This window comes from Hyperolius riggenbachi, chromosome 5 (assembly GCF_040937935.1).
Source record: "Hyperolius riggenbachi isolate aHypRig1 chromosome 5, aHypRig1.pri, whole genome shotgun sequence".
NCBI classification, from domain to species: Eukaryota; Metazoa; Chordata; class Amphibia; order Anura; family Hyperoliidae; genus Hyperolius; species Hyperolius riggenbachi.
The window spans coordinates 137,922,312-137,947,546 of NC_090650.1; the positions used below are offsets into that span (position 1 = coordinate 137,922,312).

Sequence of the window (25,235 nt, forward strand, 5' to 3'; positions counted from 1 at the left end):
ATTTGGCTGCAGAAGTGTCTCAAAAACACCAGAAACAAGCATGCAGCTAATCTGGTAATATCTGACAATGTAAAAAAATGCTTGTTCAGGGTCTATGGCTAAAAGTATTAGAGGCAGGAGATTAGCAGGACAGCCAGGGAATTGGTATTGCTTGAGGCTGCTTACACACAGGGACATTACAGGCGCACGTTAGTGCGCCTGTAACGCTCCCCCAACGCACAGCAATGTAACACAAGTGGGCTGTTCACACAGCCCACGTTGCGTTACATGTAACGCTGCACGTTCTCCCGAAAGTGCAGCATGCTACGGTGTTAGAGCGGCTTAAGCCGCGTTAGACTGTCTGCACATGCTCAGTAATGTTGGGGAGGAGCGGAGAGTGGCCAGGCACATGGCTAATTAATATTCACTGCACGTTGTGACGTACAGTGTTTACTTCCTGGAGCGGCCGCTCTGTGCGGTGATTGGCCGGCGGGACCACGTGATGCCGCATGCGCACAAGAGTACGCATCACGGACGCCAGAGTGAGCTGCACAACGCGGCTCACTCTGACGTCCACATAGAAGAGCACCAGGCGTCGCGTTAGGTGCACGTTATGCGACCTTAACGTGGCACCTAATGCAACGTCTTAGTGTGCAAGTAGCCTAAAAGGAAATACATTTGGCAGCCTCCATATGCCTCTCACTACAGTTGTCCTTTAAGGATATTTTAACAGCCAGAAAGCAGAAGAGGACACACTGGTTCTGGGGAAACATGTTAAGAGGAGTTGCTGTGTGTGTATGTCATTTAAACAAGTCAAAAGAAAGGCAGATAGTGTTTAGCAAGAAACAGAATTGCAAATTAGCCATATTCTTTCCTGAGGAGCAACAGTAGGCTGTTATAAAACAATGGCTACATAACGATGTAAGTGAAGATATGTTAAAAGGTATTAAAAATGGCTGCCATTCTGCTTAAGTGCCGACACGTATTACTGCAGCTATGGACCTACAGATCTCAGGAAAGAAACATGCTGCTAAGCTCTGTCAATAGCAATCTCTTTATTTTGCAGATCACTAGTAATCCAAAATACAACTACCAACCCACATTGTATACCAATTATTGATTATGTATAAAGGCTGCTAAAAGTAGAGGTAAGCAAAGTTATGAGCACAGGAACTGGAAACCGAGAGACAAGAAAACCTGGTCCTTCACAAAGCAGAGTTTGAAAGGCGACAGTAAAAGAGACAGATACACAGTATATTTCAACACAGTTCCTGAACAAACCTTCATTTCCAGCATTTTCAAGCTGTCTGAGGAGCACAACTTCACATAACTGAAGCTGCAGGTTCAATGCTCACTATAGAGTAAAAGAATGTTCACTTATGAATTCTTTTTTTGACTTACACAACACATTATTGTGGATTAAAGTTGATAAAATAAAACTTAAATGAATCACCTTATACCGGTAGCTTCAAGAGCTAATCCATACTCCAAGTGTTTGTCATAAGAGCACATCAATCAAACAGATACTAGTTCCTTATTGCAACATGCACCACAAGCTGCTGCTCATACTCCTCTAACTGGCTAATTTACAAAAAGGTGTACAAACAAAAGTGAGGTAGATGTAGAGCAGTTTCTCAATGTAAACAACCAGGTTTCAGCTGTTAGTAAAGTCTGGATTTCCTTTTTTCCCCCCAATTCTTGCAGTGGGGGTTTCTCCATACAACTGCACTCACAGCAATCCCAGCTGCACTTTAATTTTTTGTCCAAGTGATCTATGCAAATGTTGCCAGCTAACAGCAGACATATTTTTCACAAATCCAAGCCAGGTTTGCTGGATCACTTAGGTTCTCCAGCTCATTAGAACTATCATTCAAATATCACTCAAATATAGGGTGCTGTCATTATAAGAATAAATACATAAATAAAAATTTCCTTCCCACCATCCCACAAAAGTGGAGCAAACGGATGCACAGAACTGAAGGACACCCCTCTCCCGATGCAATCACACACTGGTTGCTACTTCAAAACCTGTGATTGCCACCCAATTTCCAACTACTTACCCAATATCCAAGGAAAACACCCAAGGTGGGGATCCCCTTGTCTTCTGCCCATCTTCCAGCCTAAGTGAATGGGGTCCTATATGTTTGAATTGGTTTCAGTTTAAAGAAAATTACTTCATCTCCAACACTTTTGCTATATTGTGGTCTGCACTCACTTTAAATTATTCTTTATTCTTTAATAATTATTTTCTAATAATGGTTATCTAAACCAAACTGACAGCTCCACGATATGCATAACTGACGACCACTTTGCAGTGTGAGGCTACTGAAAATAACTACAAGTTCTGCTATATTTGGACTTGCTGTAATGCAAGTCCAAACACAGTAACCAAAGCAGAGCTTCTCCCTGCCCTACCTGACTTATACCCCAGTCTATGCATTGAAGCAGAGGCTGATTAATGGTCAGGTGGTGGAGGAATGTCTCTGAAGTGCTACAGGCAAAGTATAGCAGGACCAACTGGTATTCTGCACCCTCTTACTAGGGGTGGTAAACGGGATGCAAAAATTATGAGCTGCAGCTTGAAAATGGACCAGTCAATTACCCCTTAGCAGGATTCGATTGGTCCATTTTTAAGCTGCATAAATTTGCCTATAACATTTTAACAATCCTGCACTAATTTGGAATTATTTGCCTCTCACTTACCATCCCTATTCCTTTCTTTGCAATGAACACTGCATGGAGTAGGAAGGTTGCATACAGTAGATTTAGATTATGTGAAGCACACCAGTTTTAATTTTGCAGTAATGAAAAGAAAAAAGACAAACAGACAAAAAAACAACAGGCGGACAAAAAAGAAAAAATAAGTCTAAATCATTACATAGATGGATTTTTTTTTTGGGGGGGGGGGGAATTAGAGATATTTTCTAAGCTAAACCATATTTAGAAATTCAGTTTCAACACTGCTGCTAACAAGCATAAAAAAAATACTTGACCAATATCTGGTTATGTACATTTGTCTCGTCTTAAAACTGAAAATGAGTCATTAAAGCAGCAACAGGAATCCTAGTTTCCTATTTGGACAGTAAACAAATATATCTAAAGGCTAGCTCGGCGGATTGGTCAAAAACAGCCTTATCAGCTGGCCGACAGACTGTACACATGCGGAAACTACCGTCAGAACGTCCGCCCCGCGGGCGGGTCTGACGACTGGTAGCTTGTGTCAGTCCGACGTGTGTACACACCTTAAAGAGAATCTGTAACAAAATGTTCAGCCTTATTTCTTCTATCCTATAAGTTGCTATACCAGTTCTAATGTGAACTGTCTTACTGCAGCCTTTCCTAGTTGCACAGTGGCTGTATTATCTCTGTTATATAATCTAATCTTCTTTCCTTTGTCGGCTCAGGCTGGAATGTGCTGCTCTGCTTGTGATAGGAAGAAGCTATACACACCCTCTCCACGCCCCCTCCAGGCTCTGTATGAGTCACTGACTGAGCTTCTCTCAGCCTATCACATGCTGGTTAGCAGCCATGTCTTTTGTTTGTAAACACTGCCTAAAACTGGCAATTACAAGCCAGGATAGCCACATGGAGTGGCAGAAACAGAACAGAGGGGCCCAGGAGAACATGATGAATAGAATGGTATGCTTTTTATTGTAAGAATTTTAGAGTACAGATTCTCTTTAAGACATACAGTATTAGCCAATAAATGGTAATTATCCTGATTTAAGACTTCTTGATTTTACTGATGGCTAATATGTTACAATACTCTACTCTATACCGTATGAGACTGAAACTCAAATGAACTCCCTAGGAAAACTCCCTCTGGTACCTCTCTTCTTTGTGGGACTCTCTCTCAGCACCAAGTCAGTTTTCATTACTGTATCATGCTGTAAGGTGTGGGATGTGGCAGTCATCTTGGAGGGGGAAAGATATTCTCCATTAAACCAGTGCTGAGGGGAGAAAACAGGACCCAAAAAGGAAGATGGTGACAATGGACCAGTGGAAGATGAATTAAGGATTTTTTGCATTCCTCTGGATCAATTGGGATATGTAATGGTGCAGAACAAAAATGCAGAACCTAATTTTTACTTAGTTACTTGTTTTTTTCCTTCTGTTTGAACTCTATGGATAGGTGTCTTTTTTCAACCAAACTAAACGTGTAACTATAAAGTTAGTGTAATGTTTTGTCCCCACTGCATTAGTTTGTACTCTATGCCAGGAGTACAGTTTTAAAGTACACCTGAACTGAGAGGGATATAGTGGCTGTTATATTTATTTCCTCTTAAACAATATCAGTTGACTAGCGCCCTACTGGACTTTAATGCATCAGCAGTGTCTGAATCACACACCTGAAACCAGCATGTCTTCAGTCAGAGCAGCTGATCTGCATGCTTGTTCAAAGTCTATGGCTAAAAGTATAAGAGGCAAAAGAACCAGAAGGACATCAAGGCCATACGTATTATTTAAAAAGGAAATAAACGTCAATCTCCAAATCCCCCACTTCAGGTGTGCTTCAAAACCCAATTTGATCCTGGTAACAATATTACTCGCAAGGTTAACACTATATCTAGATAATAATCAGGGATATACTGAAGACAAAGAAAACCAACAATTTGCAAAAATACTTTCTTTTTAATTTTCAAAAAAGTGCAGAATTTTGTATACAAAAACTTTAATCACGTAAAAAAAGTGCATATAACTGGTTGACAAAGGCAACAACATTGATTTGTTTCGGGTTGATGACCCTTCTTCAGGCCTTTATATATCCAATGAGCCCTGTTTGGATGTCCTGCTCCCATGCGGCTCTTCGTTTGAATCCTCATGTGGTGGTCTATCGTGGCTTTGTACTTGTCCAGATGAGATTCTATTGTGTAATTCAATTGTGCAGACGCTCATTGTATATATAAAGGCCTGAAAAAAGGGTCATCAACCCGAAACAAATCGATGTTGTTGCCTTTGTCAACCAGTTATATGCACTTATTTACGTGATTAAAGTTTTTGTATACAAGATTCTGCACTTTTTTGAAAAAGATAAAGTATTTTTGCAAATTTTTGGTTTCCTGTGTCTTCAGTATATCCCTGATTATTATCTAGATCTTGATGTGGTGTCTGTGGTGCACCTACAGGGATTTATTTTGTTTTTTGACTTCTCCCAAACACATTAACTAAAGGTAAACGCTATAATCTGAGAACAATAAAAAAAGGTCTTATATATACATGATGATAATTATGTGTTAAAAATATGTTTATTTTCTAGTAACGTGTGAGCTTGGTGGAAGTGTCTATGGAGCAGAGCAGTCTGCAAGTGTGACAGTGGCTTCTGCCTGGTGTGATCACGGTTTTGGCGGCATTCCATTGATTGCATTAGAGATGTTCTTAATGAACAATCATTTTACAGGTAAGACCTGCTTTACCGATAGTGTGTGTGTGTGGGGGGGGGGGGGGGGGGGGGGAGGAGCAATCTGTCTGCCAGGGGTTTGTGGTACTTTAACCTAAATGTCACAATGTAACAGCTCAAGGCTGAGGACCGTGTCTGTAGTCCAGGAGTATGCCGTGAAAGTCATTGGTGGGAAAATAACATTTCCCAAATCTGTCCTCAATTCCCACTACGGTTTAGTGTGGTGCACTCCCCATTTCCCCCAATATATGTCAATCACAAGCTTCCAACCCCCGGCGTCTTTTTGCCACTTTCAACTCCCTGCTTAAACCCCCCCCCCCACACCCTCCGTTTCCTCCCTCTCTGCCACAGATTTAGCCACCCACTTCACCAACAAAATTGTCTCCATCCGCCAGGAAATATCCAATCTCCAATCTTCACCTCCCACCCCCTCCCAACCAGCTCCTCCTCCACCCTATCCCTCCCCTCACATCCTTCACTCCTACTACCACCGAGGAAGTCAACCACCTACTGCAGACTTCCCATACCACTACTTCCCCCCCTTGACCCCATCCCTTCTTATTTACTCCAGCCTCACTTCACGGAATTGGCCCCAGCCCTCACTACCCTGTTCAACCTCTCCCTATCCACAGGCACCTTCCCCTCTGACTTCAAGCAGGCCACTGTACTTCCCCTGCTTAAGAAACCCTCCCTTGACCCCTCGCTACCCTCCAACTACCGTCCTATCTCCCTCCTCCCCTTTGCCTCAAAACTCCTTGAGCGTCTGGTTCACAAACGCCTGACCCAGTACCTTAATGCCAACTCACTGCTAGACCCACTGAAATCTGGATTTCGGCCTGCCCATTCAACCGAAACTGCTCTCACCAAAGTGGTCAACGACCTTGCCTTAGCTAAAGCTGAAGGTAAATACTCCATTCTCCTCCTCCTTGACCTTTCAGCAGCTTTTGACACAGTAGATCATCCCCTACTCCTCCAGTCCCTCCAGTCCTTGGGCATTCACAATCTCGCCCTGTCCTGGCTTTCATCCTACCTCTCCAACCGCTCCTTCACGACCGCCTTCAATGAGTCCTCGTCCACCCCCATTTACCTCTCGGTGGGAGTCCCCCAAGGTTCGGTCCTTGGCCCCCTACTGTTCACCCTATACACATCTTCCATTGGCAAGGTCATCTCCTCCATGGGTTTTAACTATCATTTGTATGCAGATGACACCCAGATCTACCTCCACACCCCTGACATATCCACCACTACCATGGACAAGGTCTCCTCCTGCCTATCAGCCATCTCCTCCTGGATGTCCGCTAGGTTCCTGAAACTAAATCTAGACAAAACGAAATTTATGATCTTCCCATCCCGGCCATCCACGAACCTCCAGATGTGCATGTCACTGTTAACCACACTACCATTCGCCCTACCTCTCAAGCCCGCTGTCTGGGTGTCACCCTGGACTCCGCACTCTTCTTCACTTCCCACATCCAAAACCTCCCAAAGTCCTGCAACTTCCACCTTCGTAACATCTGTAAGATTCGCCCTTTCCAGACCTCTGCCACCACCAAACTCCTCATCCATGCCCTCATAATTTCCCGCCTTGACTACTGCAATGCCCTGCTGTCTGATCTCCCTATGACCCGAACAGCCCCACTGCAGTCCATCATGAATGCGGCAGCCAGAATTATCCACTGCTCCCATCGCTCCACCACGGCAGATCCCCTCCTAGAATCCCTCCACTGGCTTCCTATCCAGTCCAGAATCAGATTCAAAATACTGTGTCTGACCTACAAATCTGTTCACAAAACCTGTCCAACCTCCATTTCCGATCTTACTCAGAGGTACACACATAGCCGCTCACTCCGCTCTTCCAATGAACTTCGCCTAACCGCCCCCCGCATCACCCAGTCCCATGCACGCCTCCAGGACTTCTCAAGAGCTGCTCCAACACTATGGAACTCCCTACCTCCACCCATTAGGGCAGCCCCCTCCAACATCTTCAAGAAAGGCCTCAAAACTCACCTTTTCACTCTGGCCTACTACCCCTCACAAGTGCTCTAAACCCACAGCTGAACTCTGGTCCCCTACCGTTCATGTCCTTACCTCTCCCTCTAGATTGTAAGCCTTTGGGCAGGGTCCTCCTCCTTTTGTGTCCTACCTGATCATGCACATCCATTACTGTGAACCCATGCTATGCATCTGAGTGAACCTAACTTGCCTAATATCCATGCTCCATCCAGTGACTGACTAAGCATTACCTGGTATTCATACTGTGCTGTGTGATCTGGTTTTCTTGTATTCCTGTATTGTCATATTGCTGTATGTCACCCCTAAATATTGTCTGTAACCTAAATTAATGTTCAGCGCTGCGTAATATGTTGGCACTTTATAAATACAATAAATAAATAAATAAATAAAGATAACACAATCTTGGGAAACCAGTGACAGCATGCAGTTTACATTTATGTGAATACCCATCGCACTCCCAGGAATCTAGAGCTAGAAATAATTACCGGTAGTCCATGTGTATGTGAGGTTACCTATGTAACTTGCACGGTGGAAAATGTGGGCAGTTCTAGGAAATGCTGCGGTATAACACCACAATCAGGTGCAACACAAATAAACAAAAAAGTAAAACATAATGCATACATTCAGAAAATAAACAAAAAGTAAAACATAATGCATACATTCAGAAAAACCATTTAATAAAAGCACTGAAAATTTGCCCTATAAAAATTATGTTTACATTTTTTGGCAAATCTGTACAAAAATACTTTCTATTAGTGCAAACATCATTTAGCAGTGCAAAAATATCCCCAATTGTCTGGATCTTATTTACAGCATATTTACACATAATTCATGGGAAGAATAAAGTGGCAGGATTTTGGTGAAAGTAGTATGCTGGGTACTAACTTGCTTAACTATATACAGAAGTGCACAGTACAAAAGTGTACAGAATATTAGGACAACATATTCAAGTGCAATATAATCTCATCCCTGATAACGAGGATAGCAGCATCCTCAGTGCTAAAAGGAAACAGCACCCTAGATACAGTTTCGCACCTCTTCAATATCTAACTCCACCTTTCTGGCAAATAGATTTTAAAAAGGGCATAAAACAAAGAAAATGGTTAAATCAAATAAACGCTTAGATGTGTCCATTGTGACCAACATGCAATGTTCAAAGGTTCCTTCCTGAACTGAAAAGATCTGTATGCATAATGAACAATGTAGAAGCAGTAAAGTGTTGTACCGTGTTAGCCATGAGTAAAAGCAAGAAGTTTTGAATCAGGATGATACCATTTATTGGCTAACTTAGAGATGGATAAACAGTGAGCTTTCGACTTATAAAAAGCCTTCGTCGGACTGGTTCCTGACCAGAACTGAAAAACACAGCTTATATACACTGACATACAGAGGAGAAACATTCTTTAGCAAACATAAATGTAATTAGATGCCTTAACTGTTACTGAGGAGGCTTTCCCAGGCATCCTATCTAAATTGATAAGATCAATAGAATCCTCAACATGACATAAAGCAGACTCTGGTGATGAAGAGACATCGTAAATTCCGAATTCAAATTGTAACTGGCCTGGTTACAAGCACCATTAATTCTAAGCTTAAGAGAATTGTGGCATTTAAAGCCAGCACCTGAAAGCAAATAAAATGAATAGTGACAGTGAATTCCATCTTATCAATTTAGATAGGATGCCTGGGAAAGCCTCCTCAGTAACAGTTAAGGCATCTAATTACATTTATGTTTGCTAAAGAATGTTTCTCCTCTGTATGTCAGTGTATATAAGCTGTGTTTTTCAGTTCTGGTCAGGAACCAGTCCGACGAAGGCTTTTTATAAGTCGAAAGCTCACTGTTTATCCATCTCTAAGTTAGCCAATAAATGGTATCATCCTGATTCAAAACTTCTTAATGAACAATGGGGATGGTAATATGGATCCCACATTAACCTCCTGAGCGGTCTGGACGAGCTCAGCTCGTCCATCACCGCCGGAGGCTGCCGCTCAGGCCCTGCTGGGCCGATTTTTATCAAATAAAGTGCAGCACACGCAGCCGGCACTTTGCCAGCCGCGTGTGCTGCCTGATCGCCGCCGCTCTGCGGCGATTCGCCGCGAGCAGCGGCGAAAGAGGGCCCCCCTAGCCGCCTGAGCCCTGCGCAGCCGGAACAAAAAGTTCCGGCCAGCGCTAAGGGCTGGATCGGAGGCGGCTGACGTCAGGACGTTGGCTGACGTCGATGACGTCACTCCGCTCGTCGCTATGGCGACGATATAAGCAAAACAAGGAAGGCCGCTCATTGCGGCCTTCCTTGTTTATTCTGGGCGCCGGAGGCGATCGGAAGATCGCCTCCGGAGCGCCCTCTAGTGGGCTTTCATGCAGCCAACTTTCAGTTGGCTGCATGAAATAGTTTTTTTTTTATTTAAAAAAAACCCTCCCGCAGCCACCCTGGCGATTTAATCAGAACGCCAGGGTGGTTAAATGTAGGTACTTGAACAGGACATTGATGTGTGGTTCTTTTACTTTAATATTAAGATGATAAAGTGTAACTATAATACATGTACATGTGCATGCCTGCTCTGAGAGCTCATCAATGCTCAGCATTTCACTAGATCCAGATCTTCTGCAATTGTTTTTCAATGCTGGCTTCCTCAAATATGAAAATCTTCTCCCAATCCTTCAGTCACCATAGGACAACACTGGATACAAGACTAGGTGCCTCTCCATGCAATAACAGGAGTTTATTCATCTAAATGCTTCCTCTGATGGCAAAAAGTTCAGGAAAGAAAGTTCATCAGTAAAGAAGACAGCTACAGTATGACTGATCAGGCCTAAAAACAAGATAGGTAGAAGAATGGCAAGCATTTCAAAATGTTTTTGAAGCAAAATCTCAGGGGAGCAGGCCAGTTCCTGGCTCAAATTTTAAACCCTTTAGCTAAATAAAAATCAACCAATTAAGGCAGACTATAGATCAGGTGCTTTTTAGCATTCCTTTGACTCTCCAAATGTGCAAATGTGCATATGTGTTCCACAGGCGTTATAGACAAAGGATCTGCATATGAATACTACTATTTTCAGAATGATGCCTGCAATGGCAGCTTCCAATAGAGGAGATCATCAGATGGCCAAGGTCACTGGAAACAAACTAATGTGTCACTAACTCAGCAAATCAAATGATCCACATGAGAGAGGCATATAATTATATCCAACACCTGTATTTCTTTATTCCACCTGTAGCTAATGTAAGATAGCCAAATCAGAGTCTATATTTACACTGATCAGCACAAAACATTACCCATTGGAAAACAGTGGTGAAATCATACTCATAATCAGTGTTCCTATCAGTAGTAAAAGTGACTGATGCTGTATAAAAATCATGCATGACTTAAAATGCAGTGTAACATTACTATAAACAAAGGGGAGCAAGACCGCTTTCTCTGTAGCTCACTAGTAAAAGCCTGAGCAGTAGGAGAAAAGAGGTTTTCTTCTTATTCTCCACAAGATGGCAGTACTGCACAAGTTTTTAAAATAGACAGTCCAGTTTCGCTTCTCCTGTCTGCACTGATCAATTGCACAAAGAAAAAGATTTATAAGAGATTTATCAGAGTAGAGCAGCTCAGCATTTGAATAAAAAAAAGCCACTTTAAAGACATTTTTTTATTTCTAAATAATGGTGGAAGTTTACTTTGGAGTAATCTCAAGCTGCCTTTTGTAATAATTGTCTATTCCACTTAAAAACTGCTTTTGCAGGGAGATATTCTCTGATTACATTGTTTTTCTTTCCAATTAAATACGTGATGGTACTGTCTCTATAAACCTCAGTTTAGTGTCAGGCTTGCAGCCTGCAAGGTCTATGTATGACAGACTTCAGTGCAGCTGACAGATATTTCCTTCTGCCAGGAGCCTAACACATCTCTACATTTCGGTCATGATGTTTGGCTGGATGAGGTAATGCATCAATCAGATAAGGCACATGCCTTCCCCATAGGTAAAACTTTGCTGCCACACAAATTTAAGAGTAGGAATTCCTATTGTTACAAACATCTATTCAATGCCAAATTGAGACAGATCCCCAAGTTCTGGATTGGTGCAAAGGATAGGGCCAGTTTACACTTGCTGCGAAAACAGACACATTTTGTTTGCTTCACAGAACGAAGGAACGGACGTGTCAACGGTTCCTATATAAGGAATATGATTCGTTAAGACTTGGCATATTGAACTGATCTGTTTGACCCGTTCAGAAAATCGCAAGCACACAATCCTGATCTGACATAACTGATGCAGAGGATGGCAACGGAATCTATGCAACAAACCAGGCCCTGTTCATTTTCACTAGGCTGTTTTCTGCCTATGTTTTTGCTCTACTCACCTGTCTTCTACCTTGTTTTTGATCATCTTCTGCCTTGGATCCACCACCACTGCCACAGTCACTAAGCTCCACTGCATGGAGCAAGCGCCCATACTCCCTGTTCCTCAGGGAGGATTTCCATTAGTCTTTTGCAATCCCATGGGAACTTGACCCTACTGCCGGGACTCCGACCCATATATCACCACAGGTCCTGTGCAGTGGAGCCGAGCAGTGGTGGCTGCAGTGGCAGTGGTCCTAAAAGGCGGTGGCAGCAGAGGACCACATGCACAATGATGTGTAATCTGAATTAGTTGATGGACACTGCGAGGGGCACAGCTTATCTGCACAGAATAAGCTGGTAATGCTCCGATGTGCATCCGGTGTAATGTGGACCTAGCCTCACTGAGTTAACCAGACATAAAACACAGACAGTAAAAGTACTCCGATATTTCTGTAGAAATTGAACAATAAAAGAGGGACTTTTTTCAATGAAAATATTCCTCAGTCAACATATTATTCTAGCGTACCAATGGCAAAGATTTTGTTAAAAAGCAAGGGGGACGGAAGTTCACCATTTGCTAGCCTCTGTTAGCAGCCTTTATACACCAAAAATGTGGTTCTGCAAAATGCAAATATATACAACCAAAGTGATCTGCTAAATAAGAGATTAGTAGTTAGTTGCCTAGGAGATCACTTTTTTAATACAGTACAGAATGTGCGGATGTGCTGTGGTGTTGAAGTGAAAATGGCCCAATAAGGAATATCCTGTAAAGATGTCCATTTTACAGGACGTAAGGAGGATCCCTCACCAGACCCCTCATCATCGTCTGTCGCGGGCTCTTGCAAGTCCTCGGGGGCAGCATGAGAATGGCTTGGACAATTCTTGCTGTCAGACACAGTCACTTGTGCTTGAGACCTCTCACCTGAGGTCTCTGAATGATGGACGGGACTTGAGGTAGTTAAGCTCTTGTAAGGAATGTCACCTGTCTCATCTTCCTCATAGTCTGCGAAGCAGTACACATCTTCCTGGTCCACATCTAGATTTCGGAAGCCTTTGGTGACCACTCCAGGCCTTGGGTCCAAGATTCCTCCAAGATGCGGCTGCGCCAGCTGCTGCCAATGATGTAACGTTGCAGAACCTACAAGAAAATGGGTGCTAGTTTTATAATTGCCTTTAATGCAGCATATTTCTAAACATTTAGGATACCAGTAATCACCTGTATTTTGGATTTTTTTAAACCTCCTTAACCTGCGAGAACCACTCTAAAAATTCCATTATTAAGGCAAAACTATTGCTTTTTCAGAACATTCTAAATCTGTCCTGCTGTAGGATACATATTTATAAGATATGTCATTCACTAAAGACCTATAGTAAAAAGATGCATCACCTTAAGCATTCAGTCATGAGAAATTACTGTTTTTAAAGGACTGTCTGTCATTGGATATGTGTGGTCTTCACAGCAAAACGGCCCCTATGACATGGCTCAAGATTAATTATCAATAGCAATGATAAACATACACATTAAACAGCCTGATCAAGATCTACTGCTAGATAAAAAGGAGATACAAAACCCTTCAACAGAAGGAGGAATTTAGACGAAACAAAGGAATGGAAGCTTTATAATGTAGTATGTCAGGAATCAATACAGCATAGAATATAAGCTCATCAACTACTGGTCAGTAACAGGCAAGTAATGTGGTGGTGGTGGGGAGGCACTACAGCCCTGATTCACTTAACTTTTCACTTAAAGCGGAATATAACCCTGCATTTCAACTTTGCTCTAAAACATTATTTACAGCAGATTTATATGCAACTAGCATTTTTTTTTTTAACTAGACCAGCATTGGAAGGGTTACACACAGAGCTTAAAAGTTCCGTGGAGAGAAAAGCTGCAGCAGTCGAAGTTTAGATAGATACATTTAAGTAAACACAATGTAACAAGTGAGGAATGTGACTCACTCTCTGTGTCTGGGAGCTCCTGCACAGCCAGAGTGTGTCACATTCCACACTTGTTACATTGTTTACTTAAATGTATCTAACAAGTGTGGAATGTGACACACACTCTGGCTGTGCAGGAGCTCCCAGACACAGAGAGAGAGTGAGTCACATTCCTCACTTGTTACATTGTGTTTACTTAAATGTATCTATCTAAACTTCGGCTGCTGCAGCTTTTCTCTCCACGGAACTTCAAAGCTCTGTGTGTAACCCTTCCAATGCTGGTCTAGTAAAAAAAAATTGCTGGGTGCATATAATATGATGTATATCATGTTTTAGAGCAAAGTTGAAATGCAGGGTTATATTCCGCTTTAAGTTTTCTCACAGGAGGTGCTTTTTCAACTTTTTACAAATACATTTCAAACACTTAGCCGGCATAAAAACGTAAAAAGTAAGAAGGGTAATATAAAAATGGATAGTATTATTATGATCAGAGATGTATAGAGTACTAGAAGAAGCACTCAATGTAGTACAAATGCTTGTGGGGGGGAACAATTATCTCACTTGACAGATACAGGAGTAGTGTGTACCAAAGTGGCATTAATAACAGACAGGTGACATCTCATTTTTCAAAATTACCCACTTCTTCGGGTCACAGAAAGTCTAGAAAATGTATACAATACTAACATATGAATAGAATTAGTTCACACACAAGAGTACATCCATACACCTTTGCATAAGATTGTAACAAATTAATCTTGATTATGTGTTAATATAAATAAACACACAATAGATATAGATAGATATCTCAAGTTAGTAAGTGCATCCACAATTTACCATTCGACTTAACTTAATGCATTTGAGCTTTGATTATATATCTTGCATTCATTTACTTATTCTAATTTTTACATGCAATTAGTTTGAAAGTAAAACAGCCATTATGATTACACATAATCTAGGATTCATTTTTTTATTGAAATGTGTGCATGCGTGTAGATTTGTATAAGTATGCAGGTAAGTGAATAGACTTATGAATCATTTTTTCTTCTGTTACTCAAGAGTCTGTATTGCATATATTTTTCAGCTGTATAAAGAAATTACTTGTGAATGGTCCTATGTCCATCAAGGGAGGTAAGTATTTTAGCTTAGTAAGGGATGCTCAAAAGACCAGTAAATAACCAGTTGTATGATTGCAATCACAAGAACTTTTCTTAAAATAAGTCTAGGTTGTTCTAGAATCATCTAGAAAAAAAATGATTACAGAAAGTTCTTGTCGTGTGAACAGTGAGTTGGCATGCAGAATTATTCTGCAATGTAACTGACCACTGTGAAAATAGCCTTAATTATCAGGATACTTAGAAGTACAGCGCTCATGTATTTACTAGGGGTAGTCCAATGTACGTTCTATATGGGAGAACCATTGTATCAACTTCATAATGAAAGAGCAACTGGTGCTGCTTAAAACTAAATTAATATACATTATGCCGAATAAACTAGCATGAAGAAATACTAAAATGTTTTAGATACTTTAACATGTAATACAAATGAATAAAGATGTGATCAGTCCTCTTGCTGAGTTTGCATGACTTCTTCAGTAAGTTTAAAGGGGAACTGAAGAGAGAGGTATATGGAGGCTGTCATGTTTATTTCCTTTTAGACAATACCAGTTGCCTGGCAGCCCTGCTGATCCTCTGCCTCTTATACTATTAGCCATAGCCCCTGAACAAGCATGCAGCAGATCAGGTGTTTCAGTGGTTCAGACTTATAAGTCTGATCTGACAAGACTAGCTGCATGCTTGTTTCTGGTTTTAATCAGATACTACTGCAGAGAAATAGACCAGCAGGGCTGCCAGGCAACTGGTATTGATTAAAAGGAAATAAACATGACAGCCTCCATATACCTCTCTCTTCAGTTCCCCTTTAAGGTCGACTCTTTAGAAGCCAATTAACAAATTCATCCTAGTCATCCCCTGCTAAGAGAGTAATGAAAGGCCAGGAATCTAACTTTCTTCACATGGATCCACCAACAATAGCAGGGAGTGGCTCGAATGGCCAGGTGGGAACATTCAGTTTATTGCAGCACTAGTGCAGAGTTATAACAAACCTTCCCGTACAGATAAGCTTTTTTGCAAATTCTGCACAAGTGGTTCTTTCCACTCTAGCATCTGATAATGTTGACACTTAATACAGCAAACAACTGTCCCTCCATGCGTAGTGATCACAAAGATGTCACAACACAGGGAAATGTAAAATATTTGTGTTTTGGAAAGATACTGTATATATCAATCTAAAATGGATTTCAAAACGTAGTTATGTTGGGGGACTTTTTCATGAAACTTTCTACACAACTTGTAAAACTGTGCTATAAGCAAAGATGAAGCACTCTTACCACACAAGACAAGGAGTAGACTAGTCTACTGATGGTTTTTAGTTTACTGATGGTTTGGTCAGTTGCATCAAAGGGGAATTCACTATTACCAAATGTTTTAGACCTGTTTTTAGACCTGGTCTAAACCATTTGGTAATTACGTGGGTAAAGCAGGGGAAATGATCAAAAGATGCAATTCACAAACAAGTAGCTATGACTGACATCCTTCTCCTTTGATGAGCTCTCCTCTGCATATAATTAAACTCCTGCATAACTAATTCAAAAGGTTCCATTCTCACATCTAAAATACCTCACAGAATTACTTAACCAACAGAAATCAGCTGGTCTAATCTCTGTCAGAAAAAGTGGGCGTGGTTACTCCTTGTTTGCCTTTGTGAATGGTATAATTACTGAATGTAGACCAGGTCTATAAACATTACACCAAACCATCAGTAGACTAAAAACCATCTGTGGACTAGTCTAAACTGCTTAGTGAATTGAGGCCAATGTTTTTCCCATCAGATATTGGTGAGCACCAGCCCAAACTGTGTCTGTAGTGCAGCAATCTTGCAAAACCTAACTGTCCTTGAGTCAATATTCAAATATCACATGTCTGGTTAAGACATATGCTACTTATGCAAAATGGGAGGATTTCAAGAAACATGGAACTGATTGGGACAACTTCACTTCGCTAACATGGAAGTTTTCATCTCCCACAGCATGCTAGAACAGTTTCCAAACTTCTGAAACAGGGAAAGGTGGCTCTATAATGGCCTCAATTCACTAAGTATTACCGCATTCGGCAATGCTGAAAAACAGATGATTTTACAGATCACCTTCCCAAATTCCAATTCACTAAACGTATTACCACACAGAACATAAGAATAACCGACTAGTGAGGTAAATTACCGACTTGTGCGGTAAATGTGTAATGAAATGTCAAGAAATTGCAATTCACAAAGATTTCCACATTCTGTAAACTGGGCAAAAGTGTTTGATATTTTTCTCCAGCTCATAGCAGCCAATAACTCACTCTTTCCATGCTCTCTCTCTGTGCAGTAGATTTGACAGACAGCAGGCAGCCAATAGGGAGAGCCACACAGCCTGTTTCTCACGCAGATTTGATGTAACAGGATATCGGGTGGGTCTTCACTCTCTCAGAGCAGAGGAAAAATACTTTTTTTAGGCTCTTCTGCATCCCTTTAGAAGGGAAAATCTGTATTTTGGCATGCAGAAGAGCTCCTCCTGGTGGCTGCAGCACATCTAAAGGGATGTCAGAAATGCACTGGACAGAAAACCCCAACTCCTACACGCATCTCATTGCCTCACCGCTGACCTGCAACACAGCTGATAAGTGACACTTACCGAGCAGGGCTTAGTGAATTGAGGCATGTTTGTTCGGTAAATTACCGAGCTTCTGCTTCATGTGGAAAATATTTCGTGAATTTGAAAAAAAGTGTAAAATACCGAACGCTGTGTATTTTACCAACCAAAGTGATTTTACTGACCTGTCTTTAGTGAATTGAGGCCAGTGTTGCCTTATACAAGAAGTGTTTTACAGTTTTATTGCTGAGGATTTAAACACGAACACTGGAGACTAGGGGTTCTGGTACAGGGTCAGTGCATCTATATATACTACCTTTAGCAACACAGGAATTAAAGGGAAACTGAGGTATCGCATCCTGCTGCTTAATGCAAGGTATACATACCATGTGACACAGCACTTAGAACATACCCTGAACATTGTTTTTCTTTGACCTGGAAGCGTGATCAGAATGAAAGCAATAAAGGAAGAAAAAAATAATGAAAAAAGGAAAGGTAGGAAAAAGGCAATGAATTAAAAAAAAGCACATGAAAAGATCAGGGTATATTATAACTGCAAATCCTTAAGTACAATACAAAAGGGACATACTGTGATATAAAAACCTTCTGCAAATCTAAAATTGTTTTCTTGTCACCAAGCACCAATATTAGCACTCTAAATGTAGTTCACTCAATGGCAGGTTAACTAGAACACATTCCAGTTAGTTCATAGTTTATCGGCCATATCTGAATTCTTTACACTTTATGATGTGGTCTACTTTCTATACTATGAGATCTTAAATGTGGTTTGGAAAACTGTTCGGTAATGAATAGTATGACCCTTAATATATTGTAAGGATTCAAAATGAAAGAGCAAAATAATGTTGTAAAGAAAAACAACAAAAAGATGAAAACAAAGTGGAGATGGAAGAAACAATGGATATTTTATTGTAGGATCAGCAGAGATACAAGAGCACAAGACATTACAGGAGGCCCAGTAAATCAGTGGGACAAACGCACAAATACCCAAGAAAAAAAATTACAGAAAATGTATAAAGTGCTTGGAAGGGGAAAAAAAGCTTGAAAGTGAATGGTTTTCCCAAAGCAGCAACAAAATAATTATCATAGGAGCTAGCAAGCCATCGGGACATACAGCAACTTTCTGATGGCATCTATGAAAATAGCTTACAGAACACCTGTATGAAATGTGAGAATTAGAGATGGCTAGTGGGATGCTGACAGTTCCAGTGAGTGTGTAAATGTGAAACAAATAGTAGACATTTGGATTTGAACCAAACAAAATTGACAGGAAGTGCATTAATTGGCCCAGTTCAAAGCTGTATATTATCCACATTACATTTGCATGCAAGCCAGAAATACTTGTACCCCACTGGGTATATCTACTGAGAATATATTTTAAGCCAATGTTTTTTGTTTTCTATTTGAAGTTTTACATTTCAGCAATGAAATTATGAGAAAAAATATTTAAAAAAAATCAAGGTGCTTGCCAAATAAGTGCACAGCATCTCTCAATAAGCCCAAAGAGTCACTGTGGTAAAGGTAATATGGAGATGATGCAATAATTACTACAACCAGCACCTGAAAAGCAAATACCATCTAAGAAGAACTAGAGACTGTATTTCTCAGTTCAATCATTTCACCAAATAAATTCCTTTTTTCTATACTTTCTAGGATATTCTATTAAAGGAGAACTCCAGGCAAAAACAATTGGGACAGGAAGATACCAGGAACCGAGCCAATGGTGTAGTAGATTAAAGCACCAAGCGCAAGTATAAAGAAATAATACTCCCACTTTTATGGTTGCTAAATCCTGCCACCTTTAGAGCATACGGGGGATTAGCCACCCCTGCTTGGAATAGGGCAATTACCCAAATGGTCGCTCTCCTTGGTTCGCAGTTTTGTACAAAGCTAAAATTACAACAGACTTTCAGAGGTGTAAAATTTGATACAAGGTTGAGAGGTCTTGAGGCACCCAAACAGATTAAAATGACTTAAAGAGATTCTGTAACATTAAAAAGATCCCCTGGGGGGTACTCACCTCGGGTGGGGGAAGCCTCCGGATCCTAATGAGGCTTCCCACGCCGTCCTCTGTCCCACGGGGGTCTCGCTGCAGCCCTCCAAACAGCCGGCGACTGTGCCGACTGTCAGTTCAATATTTACCTTTGCTGGCTCCAGCGGGGGCGCTGTGACGGCTTTCCGTTCCGAACTACACGGAAATACCCGATCTCATTCGGGTCCGCTCTACTGCGCAGGCGCAGGAAACTTGCGCCTGCGCAGTAGAGCAGATCCGACGGCGATCGGGTATTTCCGTGTAGTTCGGAGCCGACAGCCATCAGAGCGCCTGCGCAGGAGCCAGGAAGGTAAATATTGACGTCACCGCTGCACGGACTCTAGAACTGTAGAAGGAGGGCTGCAGCGAGACCCCTGACGGATGGAGGACAGCGTGGGAAGCCTCATTAGGATCCGGAGGCTTCCCCCACCCGAGGTGAGTACCCCCCAGGGGATCTTTTCATGTTACAGATCCTCTTTAAAACGGCTTACAAGAAAGTTATTGGAAGGTTTAACTATTCTTAAGAACCACAAGTCAAATTAGGACTCAAAAAGGACTCAAAAAGTTTATTGTACATAGAAAATATAGACTGCACATGGAAAACCTGGACAATGCATTTCGTGGGGGTCACCCACTTCCTCAGGTCAATTACAGCAAAAAAAAAAGTGCTCAGAATGACTGAGATTCCATATTTTACATGAATAATAAACTTTTTGAGTCTAAATTTGAGTCTAAATTTGACTGATGGTACTTCAGAAAAACACCAGTCATACCCTTCTACTGTGCAAATATAAGACTTTAGCATATTAATAAAGATGAATCTGCACGTTTACCCCAAGACTTTAAAATAAATGGTTACATAAAGAAAGTTGTTACATAAAGCAAAACAAAAACACAAAACTAAACAAGGCAAATTTTAACGTGAATCAGGTGGAGTACAATCGAGGTATAGAAGCATGTTTAATGAGATGAGCCTAATGTGACTAGCAAGCTGCACCATAGATCACTTCCACTTCTCTATGATTACAGCTGGTGAGTAGGTCAATCAGAAGTGATCATATGACATCAAAAGCATGAAGAAGGGGTGCTAGATTACATTTTGTAGCATACCAGCATTGCAGTAGGAATCATGTGCATTTAATGTAAGAAAGTGGATTTGTAGTGCACATGAAGTAGGTTGTGAGCACCTGTATGATCTCAATCTAACTGGAAACTAGCCTGGAACTAGAGGTATATACATCTGCATGGATAGCTGCAGGACTGCAACTACACAATGGCTTTTATTAAAAAGGTTCCGTTCTAAAAATAATATTTGTACTATACAATACACTACTCCGCATAATTGCTCAGATAATTTGCCTTGTTCTGGTTTGGGTTTAGTTGGGCTTTAAGGCATACTTTAACATACATGTAACATCAGCATCATGAAATAAAACACATGCTTTGCACAGTATGTTTTTATTAGTAAGGGTTCTAATTCTGTTTTGGGGGTATTTCTGACTGCCTTGGTGCAGACATTTTGCTGGGGCTCTCAGCATTATGTACAAAACAAGGATCACAGCATTTGTCTGTCACAGCATTTGCAACCTTAGTAACTGTGTATCACCTCAAAAGTTCAGCACTGTGAGTTAAATCAAACTCCAGATGTATTTTTCTTATCATTGATATTTTCTGTGTCCCCAATGGAGAGATTTCCACTCACTTCCTGTACCTGGAAGCTTAATGGATCTTCATGACTACAGTACAAAATCAGGTAATCATGGGGACAGTAAACTACAATACATACTTGCTCTTTGTATAGAACATAAGAAAAAAGTTCACAGGATAGCGTTCACGAATAAAAAGTGGAAGTTCTAAGCCCTATCCACAGTACCTACAACTGGAGTACAAAACAACTTTTCTGGGGTTGTGCTTTAGGTGACAGAGAACATCAGTTTCTAATCGCTGCTTTGATTGTACAAAAAAGGCTAAAACATCCTTCTGTAAGCAGTTGGTGGCCATAACTGATTAGGCGGTCAATCCATTAGAGGACCTTCACAGATCTCCAACACATGCTAACTGCGGTTTTATTAAAAACAAAAACAAAACAGAACATCTTTTCTGGTGTTCAGGTGCCTTTTAAATTTGATTAAAGTAGCAATCACTTGACAATTTGGTCCTTTTCTGAGAATTCTGTTCGGTATACTATTTGTTCTCAGCTAAAGAGGATTCAAATTTTGCTGCAAATTACATGCAGTTTGGAGCAGGGCCAACCCAAAATCATAAGACACTGTATTCAATGAGCCTAGTTCCAACCTGAATGCATTTTGTGACAACATTTGCAGAAAAGCAGCATCCAACTGATCATTTGTATTCATAGAACTGCACTCTTGTGGACAGGAAGCGCTGATGTTGTTCCTGTGATCTGTTGGAGCCTCTCTCTTAGCTTAGTTCAAAGTGCTCCAATCACAACTGGAACCACTGAGGTTTTCACTTTCCACAGCCTCTCTAGCTAGTGTTTCAGGTCCTGGTACTACTGAAGAAGCATGAAAAGTACCAGGGCCTGAATATACAATCAAGATCAATTATAAAGGTCTCACTTCCTGGTAATAGCTGACAGGAAAATAAACTCCCATATTAAACTGTTCTGCTCTTGCCAGCCTCTCATGTTGATCTCTTCAATCATTAAAAAGGCCTCTAACCTGGAATAAACATTCTCTCAGAGGAGTCGGAAAAAAAAAACAGAGTACCCGTCCTACAAACAAATGCTGCGTCAGTGAATCAGAAATTATATAGCTCATTTGTACTAACCATATTGGCTTGTGGTTTCCAAGGTAGCAAAACATATCAAAGGTAAAACCATTTAAAAAACCCAGTAAATTTAATGGTGCTGATTTACATCAAAATACTGTGTTGAAATTTACATTTTGGTGAGCTTAGTTGCAGTCCCCCCCAATTGTTTAAAGGGAACCAAAGGTGAAAGAGATATGGAGGCTGACATATTGATTTCCTTTCAAACAATACCAGTTGCCTGGCATCCTGCTGACCTTTTTGACATCGGTCATCTGTGAAACAGACACCTGAAACCAACGTGGCTAATCCACTAAAACCTGAGTTATGATATGCATGCTTGTTCAGGGTTTCTGGCTAAAAGCTTTAAGAGACACATCATAAGGAGGACAGCTTGGCAACTTGCATTGTTTAAAAGGAAATAAATAATATATCAGTCTCCGTATCGCTCTCACCATAAATGCAATGCAACATGACACAGTGCACCCGAACCCATTCATATCTGATATGCATATATCATCCCTAAAATATCTCAAACCAGCACCGAGGGTGGCTATCCCGAAAATAAAAAGAGTGTGAGTTAGGTAAAGTGCCTGCTTTCTGTTTATGTATCAAAGACCACAAGGAGTCACTAAGCAAAACATAGAGGGGCCGGGGCCCCATGTCACCTTCTAGGGGCTTCACAATCTGCAGCTTCTCTGGCAGATAAGATCGGCTGCTGAAAGACATTCCTGAGAGGCCGGTGAACTCTGAAAACCTGGAGGAGTGGGTGCCCAGGGACATGATGCTTTCTGTAGGTGTTACAGAGCCACTGCGGAGCTCTCCCTTCTCAGCCAGGCTACGCAGCTTCCGCTCCTGCTCGTCTTCAAAGAACTTGCGCTCCAGGATATAGTTCTCTCGCCGAAGGGACAACCGACGCAAGGCCGTTTCTAAGTCATTGGAGCCTGGAGTACCTGGGGTTCCAGGCTTTTTGTTCTTATCCCTAAAGACAGAAGAGAACTATTAATAACAAAACTGGTAACAGGTATTTGTACACGTCCACACATTAGCAAATGAGAAGAACTGCACAATGCTGCTAGAAGAATGAGTGCATAGTAATTTCTTGTAGAAATGGAGAAACTCATTAGTTAGTTCCGTTACCGCTACTTATAAAACAGCAAAAACAGAGCCATTGTAGGCTTTACCGCAGTGTTCCATCTTTCTACTACATCATTACAGAGATCCCTCTCTGAGTGGATTACCCTATTTTTTGGACCACAAGACACACTTTTTCTCCCCCCAAATATCACTATTAGGAATGGTCAGAGATGCAAATCATCAAGTTAATGACCGTTTATGCAATTTTCATATGCAATGGATCAATCGAATTCCACCTTGGCTTGACTCAACTGCTCCATTTTCATGCTGCATATATTTGCATACAAACTTAGCGTAATCCTGCATCAACTTGGAACGATTTGCATCTCACTGACCATCCCTGGGTGACCACCGCGGTATCACTGTGGCAAGCCATTCAATTATGCGATGGAATTACCTCCATTAGCACTGCTATTCATTGCTACACGTCTATGTATCATGGTTTTATAAATACTACAAAGTACAAGGAAAATAGATAACACAATCATTTACAGTTGTAAATTACCACTATAATTATCCTGGTTTCACATATCTGCCCCCTAAATTTGCTGAATCACGCTATACAAAACAAACCATAAATTTGCCTAATGACAACATACAAAACAAACCATCAATAACTCACAGATTGTCAGGCGACTCTGTCTCCAGAATGATGGTATTGGTTTTGTTATCAATAACGATGTTAGAGATATCCCCTCCATAAAGGCTGGACCGTGGTGTGCTGACACAGCTTGACATTAGAGAGTTCATAGCAGATGATTGGTTGGAACCTGGGATGTTCATTGGAGAGGGAGCCAAAGACCTTTGCTTTACCACTTGGTTCACATTCTTCACGGTCTCAAACACGCGTTTCTGATGATTGCCACTAGAAGACAGGAGCATACATATATGTATTTACTATACAGATTAGTTGTTTTAGGTTTTTTCACATTATTAAGTAGTGTTGATGTTCGAATTCAGTATAGTAAATTCAAACATGTGAATACTCCTGAGCACCGATGTTTAGCACCCAAACACGGGCAGGAAGAGTTCACTGCCCGGCATCACAATGCATTTCATGTGACTCCCAATACTTCCTCCATCTGGTTTAGAAGGCAGTGTACCCCTCCTGTCCGCTTGTCCTGGTGATGAATATCTGAGGTCGGGAATATTCGAGTGTTTGAATTCACTATACCGACTTTTAACGACAACACAGATATAGCAAGATGCAAAGTATAATAAATCATGATCACTAAACCTCACTTAATACAACTGGAACTTTTATCAGTTAATATACAGTGAATGATTAAACTTTATACATGAAAACACAGCGCTTTATACAGAGCGGCCGTCGGCCTCTGTTCAAATGCCTGACTATTAGCTGAGGCGATCATTATCGGCCACCTCAGCTGACTTTAGTCAGGTGTTTGTACTAGGCTTAAAATTATTTGGTGTTTAAAAAAACAAACAAACAAACAAACAAACAAACAAATTTTTTTTTTGCCGTTTAGGATCTGTGCAGCTGATCCTGATAAGCTCAATTATCAAACAACCTTATCCTCTGTTCTCTCTACATGAAAGGAAATGGATTTCAGCATGAATAATTGATCAACATTATGATCAGGCAGGTATGTTGGAACACAGTGATTGACTCTGCTGGGAGTCTGCCAGGAAAAATTGACAAGTTTATGACTACCTTAAGCCTCCAGGGAAAGGTGAAAGTATACTTCAATTAACCCTTCAGGTCTTTATGTTTAAACCATTCTTAGTATTTTCAGTTGACTACTAAAGGCCCGTACACACAATCAGTGTCACCTGACAGGGATCGGGACCCAATCCCTCGGGCGTTTTGCTCTTTGTGGCGGGGGACGTAACAGCATGGGAGTAATGACCTGCAGGGGGGCGGGGTAAGTGGAGAAGAAATGCTATCTCCTGTCACATGACCTAAGTGATCC

General features: G+C 41.1%; 1 protein-coding gene across 8 annotated transcripts in view; it reads right to left on the bottom strand.

Annotated features, from left to right (window-relative positions):
• TRAK1 (trafficking kinesin protein 1) overlaps positions 1–25,235 on the bottom strand; it is a 318,154-nt gene that overhangs the window by 14,451 nt on the left and 278,468 nt on the right. For 5 of the 8 annotated variants that reach the window (XM_068236310.1, XM_068236306.1, XM_068236312.1 and 2 more), the window contains 3 exons: positions 23,924–24,166; positions 22,833–23,146; positions 12,528–12,857 (listed from right to left, as the gene is read on the bottom strand). In XM_068236310.1, the coding sequence (XP_068092411.1) occupies positions 12,528–12,857; positions 22,833–23,146; positions 23,924–24,166 (887 nt within the window). The remainder of the gene's footprint in view (positions 1–12,527; positions 12,858–22,832; positions 23,147–23,923; positions 24,167–25,235) is intronic. The other 3 variants (XM_068236307.1, XM_068236314.1, XM_068236308.1) reach the window with 2 other exon arrangements.